This window comes from Nelumbo lutea, chromosome 8 (assembly GCF_056320005.1).
Source record: "Nelumbo lutea isolate HS-2025 chromosome 8, American lotus-T2T, whole genome shotgun sequence".
Taxonomy (NCBI): Eukaryota; Viridiplantae; Streptophyta; class Magnoliopsida; order Proteales; family Nelumbonaceae; genus Nelumbo; species Nelumbo lutea.
In genome coordinates, this window is record NC_142691.1 from 6,052,996 (window position 1) to 6,065,389 (window position 12,394).

Here is a 12,394-nt window from a genome sequence, read left to right on the forward strand (position 1 = left end):
GAAGTAGGGGTGGATTCGAGCCGAGCCAAGCCGAATAGTACGAGGCTCGAGCTAGAACATTCAAAAACTCATAAGCTCGAGCTTGAGTTTGATTTCAGAAAAAAATGTTCTATAAAAATAAAAAATTATATATAAAAAATATTTTTTATTTTGATATTTAAAAAATTAAGAATTATAATATATATATATATATATATATATATTCGAGCTCGGCTCAAAGCTCGGTTGAAACTGAGCCGAGCTCGAGCAGCTCGTGAATAGCTCGGCTCGTGGCCACCCCTACCTCGAAGGGAGGAATGTCCTGCACATTGCATTGAACCCTTCATAAATGTATTATCCCCTCCACTAAGGAAGGGACATTCATCCCAAGAAGGATAGCTCATTCCCTCTTCCTCCAACTCTTCCTAACCATGAGTCCATGACCATTCCCTCCTTCGGGTCATCTGGCTATGTTTCTAAGAATCTTTGCCTTGCATGTTTGGACTAATGTTATGTCTAGGGATGGAAATTTTAGACCCAACCCACTGAACTCACCTATTCACCTAACCTGTCCATATATTTAGCTGCTTGGAAATGGGTTGAATCACTCATTGGGTCAACATAAATGGGTTGAATTGGGTGGGATTGTGGGTACCCATTGGGTTTATCGCATATAAATGGTTTAGTGTAAGGACTAAGTTGTCTAGCCATTTTCTCATTAATTCTCATTAGCCCTTCATTTAAATTCAAATAATTCATTGACTTAAATCATAGTTAACTGCTGTAGTTAATTCATTTTCTTTTTATCAGAAACGATAACTTTCATTAGAGATAAATTAACCTGAAATACAGAATTCAACCCTTATTAGAAAAGGTTGTTTCAATAAACATCAAACATTACAGCACTGCCCAAAAATGACTCTCCCTTGCAGTCCCTTGTTTTGCTAGGGCGTCTGCAAAACCATTTGCTGATCTCCTTACCCACTTGAACAAAACACCCATCTCCCTTGTTATGCTAAGAATTTTCCTTATTAGCTGTCTATATTGCCAAATTCCCAGCTGCCCTGATTGCATCCACCCAATTACCAACTTGGAGTCTCCCTCTATCTCAATCTGCTGTAGCCCCAACTGTTTGGCCAGTTTTACACCTTGATGTAGTGCCAAGATTTCCGCTCTTATGGAATCTCCAATTGCTGTAGTTAATTCTCCATCCATAATTAATGCATTAACTTATTGTTAATTGTTGGAAATAATTATTAACTCAAAATACAAATGCCTAGAATTGTTGTAAAGTGCTGTAACTAACTCTCAATCCATAATTAATGCATTCTTGCCATTAACAGTTGGGTTTGGCATAGATATGGTTCAATCCATATCTGACCTAAATTAACTCAAGCCTGACCTGGCCCAATGGTTTTGCAGTTCAATCATCCAGTTTATAGGGCAATTGACAAGACTGACCGGTCTGACAGGATGGCTATATGTGCCGGACATTGTATTGGTCCAACCAACCAATTTACAATGGTGTTGGTAGAGTCAACCAGTTTAGTCTGGTTGGTTTTCCATACCACTAACAGGTCAGGCTGGCCGGTTCAATCGTGGGTTGGAAACACCCCTAAAGACCATTCTATCTTATTCTCTGTCCTCTTTCTCTTTGAATTTAAGGTCCTCATTAATTCCATTTAAATTACTAATCCAAATGATTAACTCCACTAATCCATTTAAATTCTCTAGCAAGTGATGTGATTTGAACCTATAACCATTCTTACCATTAAGACATGTTTAACCAAGTAAATAAAAGTAAGCTGGTTTCAACTTTCAAGCCATTTTCATAAGCTAAGGTTATTACGGGTTAATGGGTTGGGTCAAGGTGGGTTTGGGTTGAACTCAACCCATGTAATTTCATTTAAACGGGTCATTAACAAGTTGATGGGTTAGATGTTTGGGTTGAAACCCAACCCATCCAATTGCTACCCTACTTGTGTAGTGAGAGTATGTAGCTTGGCCTGATTTGTCCTGTTGGTGCTGTAGAGAACAATGATGTGGGCCCCACAGCTGTGGTCCCACTCTGTCCGTAGGGTAGAATGTAGCTAGTCACAGCTGTGGTTATTTTTCTGTTCTGTTATCTCTAGTTTCAGTTTTATATTGTTTGTTATTTGTTAGCAGTTATGATGTAAACACCAAGGGCAGATATGTCCTTTCATGTAACTAGCATAACCTATATATACTAACTTAAAGTGGCGGCAGCAGAATATTGACATTCTGTTCTTCTCCTAAAATTCTGTGTTCTATTGCTCTTCCACCACTCTTTCCTCTACATCTTCACATTCTCTTCTCATCAAACCTGAAATCTCTTAGTGATCAAGACTGAATAGCAGTCTGGACAATCTACATGGTATCAAAGCCAAGTTAGGGTTTTTCATGTGAGTCTAATACCAGCCGACCACATGAGAATCTCCTGGGACTGAAAGCTGAAGAGGAGGAGTTTGTAGACTGATTCTTGGAGATCGCCAGAGGTACTAGCAGCTGTTGGAAACTTGCTAGGGTTGTAGAGTGTTGGTGGTCAGGAAGGATCAGAGGAGACTAGGGTTCAGGTAACCCTAGAAGGCAGCGAACTATTTTTCCTTGTAAGTTGTTACTTTTTTAACAAAAGTTCTTTCATAGAAGATAGGTTGGACCTATCTGGAGGGGAAGGCCGAACCATTCTAGCTCTTTCTCTCTTTGATTTCCTAGGGTTTTACAGCAAACCCTAAACCGAACTGCGTTCTCTCTACTCTAGGGTTTGAAAGTGATCTACGGCAAGCCCTAGTGGTTGATTGAACCCTGTGATCTACCTAGAGCTATTCTTAAGTTGATTGGTAGGTCCGATCAGATTCTAGGGTTTCTTATTACTACAAGCTCATCTATTCAGTTTGGATTGTGCGACTGAATTGCTTCATTTCAGGACTGATTAAAACCCTAACTTTCCCTAGCATATCAGTTTTGTTTTAAAGTTGTTCTCAGAGTTCTAAGGGGATTAGAGATCTACGGACAGCTACTGCTATGTTGGCTAGTTGGTTTCAGATCAGAATTACTTCGGTTTTGTGCACATACACTGACAATACAGGTCAGGCCTATACTGTTTTGATTGTGATTGGTGACTCAAGTACTGTTTTTGAGACTTGACAAAAATGGAGTCTAAGATTCAGGCAAAAGGCAATTTTGGGAACAGCAGTTATGGTGGTGTTTCTGAGATGGGTGGTCAGATTACGACCGTAAAGTTTGATGGATCAAACTATTTGGAATGGGCCCAATCAGCCATGATGGCTATTGGTGGAAGAGGTAAATTAGGGTACCTCCTGGGAGATATGAAAAAACCTTCCAAGGGAGACCCGACATATACCAAGTGGATGCTAGAAAACTACTTGGTTATGACATGGCTGTGTAATTCTATGCAGCCTCATAATAGCCGGAACTATTTGTGGGCAAATACAGCCAAGGAGATATGGGATGTTATGAAAGAAACTTACTCCCAACCCCGTAATGTTGCCAGAGCATATGAATTGAAATGTGAAGTGAACACCCTTAAACAAGGAGAGAAACCGGTATCAGTCTACTTCTCTACCTTGAAGTCCCTGTGGCATGAGATTGATCACTTAGAGACTCTTGAGTGGGAGAGTCCCAAAGATGCTCAGACCCATAGAAAGCACATTGAGACAAACAGAGTGTTTGAGTTCCTGGCGGGACTGAACCCAGAATATGATATTGTGAGGCAGTAGATTTTGACTAGAGACAATGACTCTCTCTCAGGCCTACTCATTTGTACACAGTGAAGAAACCAGAATGAAGGCTATGATGCAACCCGTATCATCCTTTGTAGCGGCTACACCCAAATCAGGGGGTGATTCAGAGGACAGGAGGAAGGAAGACAAGAAGGATGTAGTATGTGAACATTGTAAGAAACCCAAACATACAAAAGAAACATGTTGGAAAACGCATCCTCACTTGGTTCCTGTGAAATTAAGAAACAAGAAGGGCACTGCTCATGTAGCCATGAACACTGATTCAGCATCCTCATCTGGCACAAAAGGAACATCTTTGGAGACCTTAGCTATAGTTCGGGCTGCCCTAATATAGATAGAAAAGGAGGTAGGAAATTCAACTCAGCCACCACAACCTCCATCAGCCCCTGTCACATCTGCCTTCGCCCATTCAGGTACTCGAGCTTCAGCCTATCATGCCTCAGCTCCAGGTACTACTGAGCCTTGTTGGGTAATAGACTCAGGTGCATCTGATCACATGACTAGCTTGCCTTCACTGTTTACTACTTACCATTTGTCTTTTGGTAGAGATAAGGTATCTATTGCTGATGGCTCCCTGGTTCCTATTTCTGTGAAGGGTGACATCAAGCTTTCAGATACTATGTCCCTATCATCTGTTTTGCATGTGCATAAGCTTGATACTAACCTTCTTTCAGTCAGTAGTATTACCAAGCATATGAACTGCTCAATAACCTTCTTCCCTGACCGATGTGTTTTTCAGGACTTTGAGATGCAGAAGGTGATTGGGACTGGCCATGAGACGAATGGGATCTATCTGCTCGGGGAGCGGTTCTGACAGGGAGAGTCAGTAGAGAAGTTATCTTTTGTTTCTCAGAGTGTGAGTCCAGTTATGCTTTGGCATAACCGATTAGGTCATTTGTCTTTTCGATCTTTGCAGAGTCTGTTTCCTACTTTATTTGAGTCTATTGAGTTGTCTCAACTACAATGTGAAAGTTGTGAGTTTGCTAAACATTGTAGAAAGCCTTATTTATTGAGTAATAAAAAGAGTGATAATTCTTTTGATATTGTGCATACTGACGTTTGGGGGCCTTATCATATCCCTTCCATGGGTGGTTACAGATACTTTTTGTTATTTGTTGATGACCATACCCGGTTTTCTTGGGTTTGCCTCATGCGTTCACGAGATGAGGTACCTGCCCTGACCCAAAATTTTCACCAAATGATTCTAACCCAGTTTGATGCCAAGATCAAAGTTCTTCGATCTGATAACGCAAAGGAATACTTTGCCAAATCATTGACATCTTATCTTCTTCATCGTGGGGTTATCCACCAGAGCTCTTGCCCTCATACACCTCAACAGAATGGAGTTGCCGAGAGGAAGAATAGGCACATTTTGGAAGTGGCTAGAAGCCTCATGTTTACTTCCAATGTCCCTATTCGCTTCTGGGGGGATGCTATCCTCACGGCGGTATACCTTATTAATCGGGTCCCTTCCAGGGTCCTTGATATGCGATCTCCTTTTTCGCTTCTACACCACGTAAGGACTTGTTTTCTATTCCCCTTAAGACATTTGGTTGCACTTGCTTTGTTCAGCTTCTCGGACCCCATCCCTCCAAGTTCGAACCCAAAGCCTCCAAATGCATCTTCCTTGGTTATGCACAAACTCAAAAGGGTTATTGCTGTTATGATCCTGTCTCCGGGAGGAAGTTTGTCTCTATGGATGTCACTTTCTTTGAGGGGACACCCTATTATCCTCGGGTTGCCCCTCAGGGGGAGAGTAGTGAGAGTGGGGGTTTGAGTTCTTGTCTTCAGGGGGAGAGTAGTGAGAGTGGGGGTTTGAGTTCTTGTCTTCAGGGGGAGAGTAGTGAGAGTGGGGCAGTTCCTTTACCTGTTCCTTTGGGTGATGAGAACCGCAATGGTGAGGGTGGTCAGAGGGATCAGGAGTTGAGGGAAAGCTGCAATGGTGAGAGTGGTCAGCGGGATCAGGAGTTGAGGGTTTATCACAGGCGGTGCAGGCAGGTTGATCCTGATCATCAGCAATCCAGACCAGCTCCAATCTGATCTGCAGCTCCAGGTCCAGATACTTCAGTCCCAGAGCCCACAGAGACTTCCCCTACAGATGATCTTGACCTTCCAATTGCAGTCCGTAAAGGGAAACGACATTGTACCACATCCACAACCCACTGTATTTCCCACTTTTTATCCTATGATCGTCTATCTCCTACCTACAGGTCCTACCTTAGCTCCATTTCCAATGTCTCTATTCCAAGAACAGTGCAAGAAGCCCTATCTGTCCCTGAATGGAAAGATGCAATGCAAGTTGAGATGGATGCTCTGTTGAAGAACAACACCTGGGAGGTAGTTGATTTGCCAAAAGGAAAGAAACCAGTTGGATGCAGATGGGTATTTACGGTGAAGCATAATGCAGATGGATCCATTAAGAGGTACAAAGCTCGGTTAGTTGCAAGAGGGTTTACACAGACTTATGGCATAGATTACTTGGAGACATTTGCACCGGTAGCCAAGATGACTACTATTCGAGTTCTCTTGTCTCTTGCAGCAAGTCACACCTGGCCTTTATACCAAATGGACGTGAAAAATGCCTTTCTGAATGGAGATCTGCAGGAAGAAGTTTACATGCGTTTGCCTCCTAGACTCTATGATGCAGAAGTAGGTAAGAAGGTTTGTCGGCTCAACAAGGCTTTGTATGGTTTGAAACAGTCACCTAGGGCTTGGTTCGATAGATTCAGACTAGCACTTGTGAAGTTTGGATATGTACAGGCCCAGTCAGATCATACCCTATTCATCAAGAGAGTGGAGTCCTCTTTGACACTATTGGCAGTATATGTTGATGGTATTGTGGTCACAATGAATGATAGCCATGAGATCGAGTCTCTTAAATAGCTTCTTCACCAAGAATTTGAGGTGAAGGACCTTGGTGTACTTCAGTATTTTTTGGGTATTGAGGTTGCTAGATCCAAACAAGGGATCTTTATTTCTCAGATGAAATATGTCCTAGACTTGTTGGCAGAAACTGGAAAGTTAGGTGTTAAGCCTGCAAATACACCAATTGAACAGAATCACAGGATTAGTGCCGAGAGTGGGGAGCTTCTGGAAGACAAAGTTATGTTCCAACAACTGGTTGGAAAGCTCCTATATCTCTGCCTCACTCGGCCAGATATTACCTATGTTGTTAGTGTTGTCAGCCAGTACATGCATTCTCCTAGAACCACACATCTTCTTGCGGCAGAAAGAATCTTAGTTTACTTGAAGAGATGCCCAGGTAGGGGCATACTTTTCAAGAACAACAGCCACATGAAGGTGGAGGTTTATACTGATGCAGATTGGGCTGGGAGTGTTGATGACAGAAGGTCTACCTCGGGATATTGTGCCCTTGTGGGAGGAAACCTTGTCTCCTGGAGAAGTAAGAAACAAAGTGTTGTCTCCCGGTCAAGTGCTGAAGCAGAATACAGGTCCATGGCCAATGGAGTGGCTGAAATCCTATGGCTAAGATCTCTACTTTAGGAGTTTGGTATTGAGTATGAGAAGCCCCTGATGCTGTACTGTGATAATCAAGCCGCCATTAATATAGCACATAATCCAGTACAGCATGACAGAACCAAACACATTGAAGTTGACCGTCATTTTGTGCGAGAGAGGGTCTCATCTCAAGAAGTATGCCTCCCTTACATCACATCCAGTATGCAACTAGTAGACATTCTTACTAAAGCCGTATCAAGAAAGAAGCTAGAGGCGGATCTATCCAAGTTGGGAATGATGAACATATACTCCCAACTTGAGGGGGAGTGTAGAGAACAGTGATGTGGGCCGCACAGCTGTGGTCCCACTCTGTCCGTAGGGTAGAATGTAGCTAGTCACAGCTGTGGTTATTTTTCTGTTCTGTTATCTCTAGTTTCAGTTTTATGTTGTTTGTTATTTGTTAGCAGTTATGATGTAAACACCAAGGGCAGATATGTCCTTTCATGTAAATAGCATAACCTATATATACTAACTTAAACTGACGGCGGCAGAATATTGACATTCTGTTCTTCTCCTAAAAGTCTGTGTTCTATTGCTCTTCCACCACTCTTTCCTCTACATCTTCTTCACATTCTCTTCTCATCGAACCTGAAATCTCTTAGTGATCAAGACTGAATAGCAGTCTGGACAATCTACAGGTGCCTAATAATGAAATGAGAGAAATAACTGGAAAAGGTCCAAAAGTCACTGCCAGCACATTATTTATGTGCCAAAATGGTTGCAGAACAGTTTTCAAACTAGAAACATGTAGATAGCAGCAATAACAAATGCATTCAAGCATTTGGTGTAGGAATTTGGTCATGGTGTCAGACATGCACAGGGCACGTTTGTTCTCATTTTTTTTTCTTCCCCCCCAAATTGTTTTTGGGGATGCCGAGAGCCAAGTTCTTAGCCTTACCTTGATCTTGGGTTGATGATTTTCACTTTAGATTTTGACAATGTAGAGGTGGAGACTAATTGTTGTGTTAGGATGGATGCTACTCTTTGATGGTCCATGATCCCTGCATCATTTCTTTTCTTTTGATCACTGCCAAAGAGGTGAGTTTTCCATGGACATCCTTTTTAATTGGATCATGGGTTTATTAACTCTTTGGTGGAGAATAGAAGACTTGGGAATACTTATACCCAGATATTTGTACATGCTTAGCATACCAGTGTCCGAAACGACATTTTCTGGGTGTGCTTTCGCACACCAGATGTTTCATGGACGCTTCTAGATGTATTCTATACCATAGGTGTATTCTATAGTATTAAACGCATTTAAATTATGTAAGAAGGTGATTGTCCAAAGTTAGTCCCAGTTATCTGGGGTCTTGGGAGGGAGGGATCCTAACCTTTGGCAACGTTTTTGGACGAAGTGGCTGCTCTTAGACTTGAACCTGCATTCTCACACTTATCAGCATGAGATTTTACCATAACACCAAGCAATGGTTCCCGTGTTCCCGTGTACCATAAAGTGATTGTACATGGAATTCTCATTGTATCCATGTTCAGGATGTTTAGAAATGGAAAGTCATCAGAGAGTGAGTTTCATTTAAATCAAAATAAAAATCTACAACTACCTTTCAGGTGGCGTATGAAAAGAGGAAGGACTATGTGGAGGGGATTGAGGGCTGCAGTATGCTGGTCATTATGGGAAGAAAGAAATTCCAGGATCTTCTCAGAAGTGGAGAGAGGGGCTGAAGAACTGAGGGCTATAATCCATTATTAGGGCTGTCCAATGGCTGAAATCCTTAGAGATATTTACAGATTACACAGTGGATGACATGAGGAAGTGGGGTGAGATTGCAAACTGTACACAGGTCAGATCAGTAATGAGTGTGCACTGGACCCCACCACCTGCTGGATTCATAAAATTAAACTTTGGTGGGAATAGTAGGGGGAATCCCGGACAGTCAGGGATTGGGGGTGTCTTCAGGGATGAGAATGGGGTCATTTCTACCTTGTTCTCAGGCCCAATTGGAGTGGGTGACTCTCTTAGAGCTGAGATCTCTGCAGTTATGGAAGGAATCCAGAAAGCTAAGGAGATGAATATCAGAAAGCTTATAATTGAAGGGGACTCAGAGGTGGTGATAGGGTGGCTGAATAAAGATGACAGTGGTTTATGGAATTACAGCAATGAGAGGAGAAAATTTAAGTGGCTGGTGCGGGAGATGGAAGTGAAGATGAATTGGATTAGCTAAACAAGGGGTAGAAAGGGACTCAATGTTTTGGGCTAAATTGTAACTTTATTGTTTCTTCCTTTCCTTTTCTTTTTTTTTGAAGGCTTAAGTTGTACTTGGAAGATAAGAGTGTTTGTCTTCCTCTTTGTAATTATTTTAATGATGAGTCAATGAATTTGTTATTGATCAAAAAAAAAAAAAAATTCTACGGCTACCAGAAAATGTGGAGTATCTTACAGATTAGACAGTTTGATATAGGTTATGACTTTTGTGTGATCGTTGGCATTTCAAGAGCAATTTCTCCCTGTATGTAGCTCACTATGGCTTGACAGTTTGTACAGATGACTGACTTAAAGAGCACCATTTGCAGGTGACAACCCCATTGCTTTTCAAGATGATACCTGCTGTTGTACATCTTGGAATTCTACTGCGTTGGTTCTCCCCTGATAGTGGTCAAGGCGAGGTAACTTATTTTATCTTGGCACTCATTATCCCTGTCACTGATTTGTTTGAAGATTGCTTTCATCCTTTAGGAGTGAATGGTTAAGATATTTTCGATATGGTTTTGGACTTCCAGATTGGGTTTAAAGGCGAAAGCCTTCGTGCAGACAGTGCTAAGCGTATTACTCTGATGGTCCAAGGCTCTCATGATTCATGATATTAAAAAATACAATATGAAACAAAAATGGAATTTCGAGCTTTACCTGATTGGAATTCTTAATACTCTGGAGGACAGGTGATTAAAAGTGCAAAGGAGGTTGACTGAGTCACAAATTACATTTTCTTATAGAAGGCTCTTCCTGATGTCTGTCATATATCTGACCAAGCGAACAATCGACCGAGTAAACTTTACCTGAAAAGTGGGAAAGCTAACAGGGGAATGCCAAGAAATTTTGAGAGATGAAGCTTAGATGGTTGGACCTTTGATTCATTTGGGTCATCTGCTCGCCATCCCATCTCATCAATTTTGTGTAAAATATCATCCACTAGTGTAATGTAATTCAATTTATTTTTGTATTAATTTTCCTAATTTGATGGGCTTGTTTAAAATATCATCCACTGTCTTTTTCTTTTTTTCTTTTATTCTTTTCCTTTTGCTTCAAATTGCTGCGGCATGTCAACAACCTTCTTTGTCTCTTGAACTTGAAGGCTTGAAGCCAAGCCACTTTCCTAGTCCAATTTCTCTACCTCAAAAGTCAGTAATTTAACCCGGGGATTTGGTTAGGATCTCCTACTTGTGTCAATCTTTTTGTGATATCTGTAACTTGTCAATTGGCAAATCATACCTAAATGATGATATCACAAATTGCCAATTAACTATATGGCAAATTGACCATAAAGTTATTCGTGCCTGACTGACTACTAACTAAATATTATATTGATAGCTCGCCCAACTTTATAAGTTGATGGATTCCTATTAGATTATTCTTTCGATCTTGCATATTTACTTAGTTACTACTGCTGCTAAAGCTTAAGCAAGCGAGGTCTGGAAGGTTTTGGATGCCTCGCAATCTGATATTGGTGTCGTGCCCATCCAGCAGCCTCTCACTAGTCACTACAGTGAATTGGACTTTGCAGCTGAATGTGAATGTTGATATTTTGCGTCGTCAACCACTAATTCTGGATATGTATGAAAATACAATACACTCATTGAATTTAGGTCCATTCTACTGTTGAGCTGATACGGACTGTTAGAAATTCATACATGCTGACATGTATGAAGATGCTATTTTATATTAGATTTATATGTTTTTAAGTTGAACACAAGAGTTATATTAATACATGTAATAACTTATTATAAATATTTTGGATATTATGTCAACATGATTTGTGGATTTCCAGCTCTCATATGTCAAAAAATTTATATTCGACATTTATATATAAGATCAATTTGGGATGAGTTTATCATTTATATGTACAATATATGATTTAACTTTAGATGTTCTGTACATATTAGTTTGTAAATAGTGGTTTCATGTGTACTTTGCGTACAAACACAAATTACAATAACTTCCTGTATGCGTTGATTTTTTTTTTTTTTAGAGAAAAAAAAAAGGTATCTATTCATTAAGGAGGTTTTCTTAAAAAGATGGTATAGATGATCAAATGAACACATTACGGATACCACAAGAGAAAGCACACCAATAAGTAAGATAATAAACCCCTGCAATCTCCAGTTATATTGGTTAAATGCCATGGAGGTGTGGACCCCTCCAACAGAAATTTGACCATGGCTAGAGACAATCACTCTCCACTACAATGTTAAAATATTTAATTCACAAGCAAAGCGGAACGCAAATAAAATTGTTTGGCCTTCAGCTTCTTCAACCGAGCAAGAACTACCATTGGTCCCATCCACGTCAACTTTCAAATGAGACTAGGGAGGAGCCTAGGAGGCGAACGGGGTTTAATATTGTTATTTACTGGTGGGTCATTGGACACCAGCAATTACTCTCGAAATTGGGCGTTCACTTTATTAATGACCAGCCGAGGAATAAATTCCTTCCCTTCTATAACCAAACAATACCGAATTAGTAAAAAGTGCACAAGATGGATCGGCCTACGGCTATTCCTTCAACCAATCAATAAGGCCCCACTCATGATAGATGTCCACGCTACAATTGGTAGCACCAAACCATATAGGATGCATAACCTTGCATTGAAAAAATAAAATAAAACTATGATTAATAGATTCCGCTTCAGATCTGCAAATGGGACAAGAAGGGTCACCAGAAGCATGAAAAATGTGAACCTGATGAGGGAATAATTCCAAGTAACTCCCAAATTCACATTTTTCTCTGATAAGAAAGGTCAGTTTGCCAGAACTGCTTCCAAGTAACTCCCAGCCAAGCCCAAGATTTTAGTGAGGAGCCAGGGCGATCCAGAGTGAGGGATTTATAGCTTATGAACAGTTGAAATTCCCATTCTTTGTAAACATCCAAACTAGAGAAT

At 40.8% G+C, this 12,394-nt stretch overlaps 1 protein-coding gene across 2 annotated transcripts in view; it reads left to right on the forward strand.

The window, feature by feature from the left end:
* Positions 1-10,686, forward strand: part of LOC148842381 (K(+) efflux antiporter 4-like) — a 55,878-nt gene extending 45,192 nt beyond the window's left edge. The window contains exons 19-20 of one of the 2 annotated variants that reach the window (XM_088957756.1): positions 9,813-9,905; positions 10,020-10,686. In XM_088957756.1, the coding sequence (XP_088813882.1) occupies positions 9,813-9,905; positions 10,020-10,100 (174 nt within the window). In that variant the 3' untranslated portion in view covers positions 10,101-10,686. The remainder of the gene's footprint in view (positions 1-9,812; positions 9,906-10,019) is intronic. The other variant, XM_088957757.1, reaches the window with a different exon arrangement.
* Positions 10,687-12,394: the final 1,708 nt, after the last annotated feature.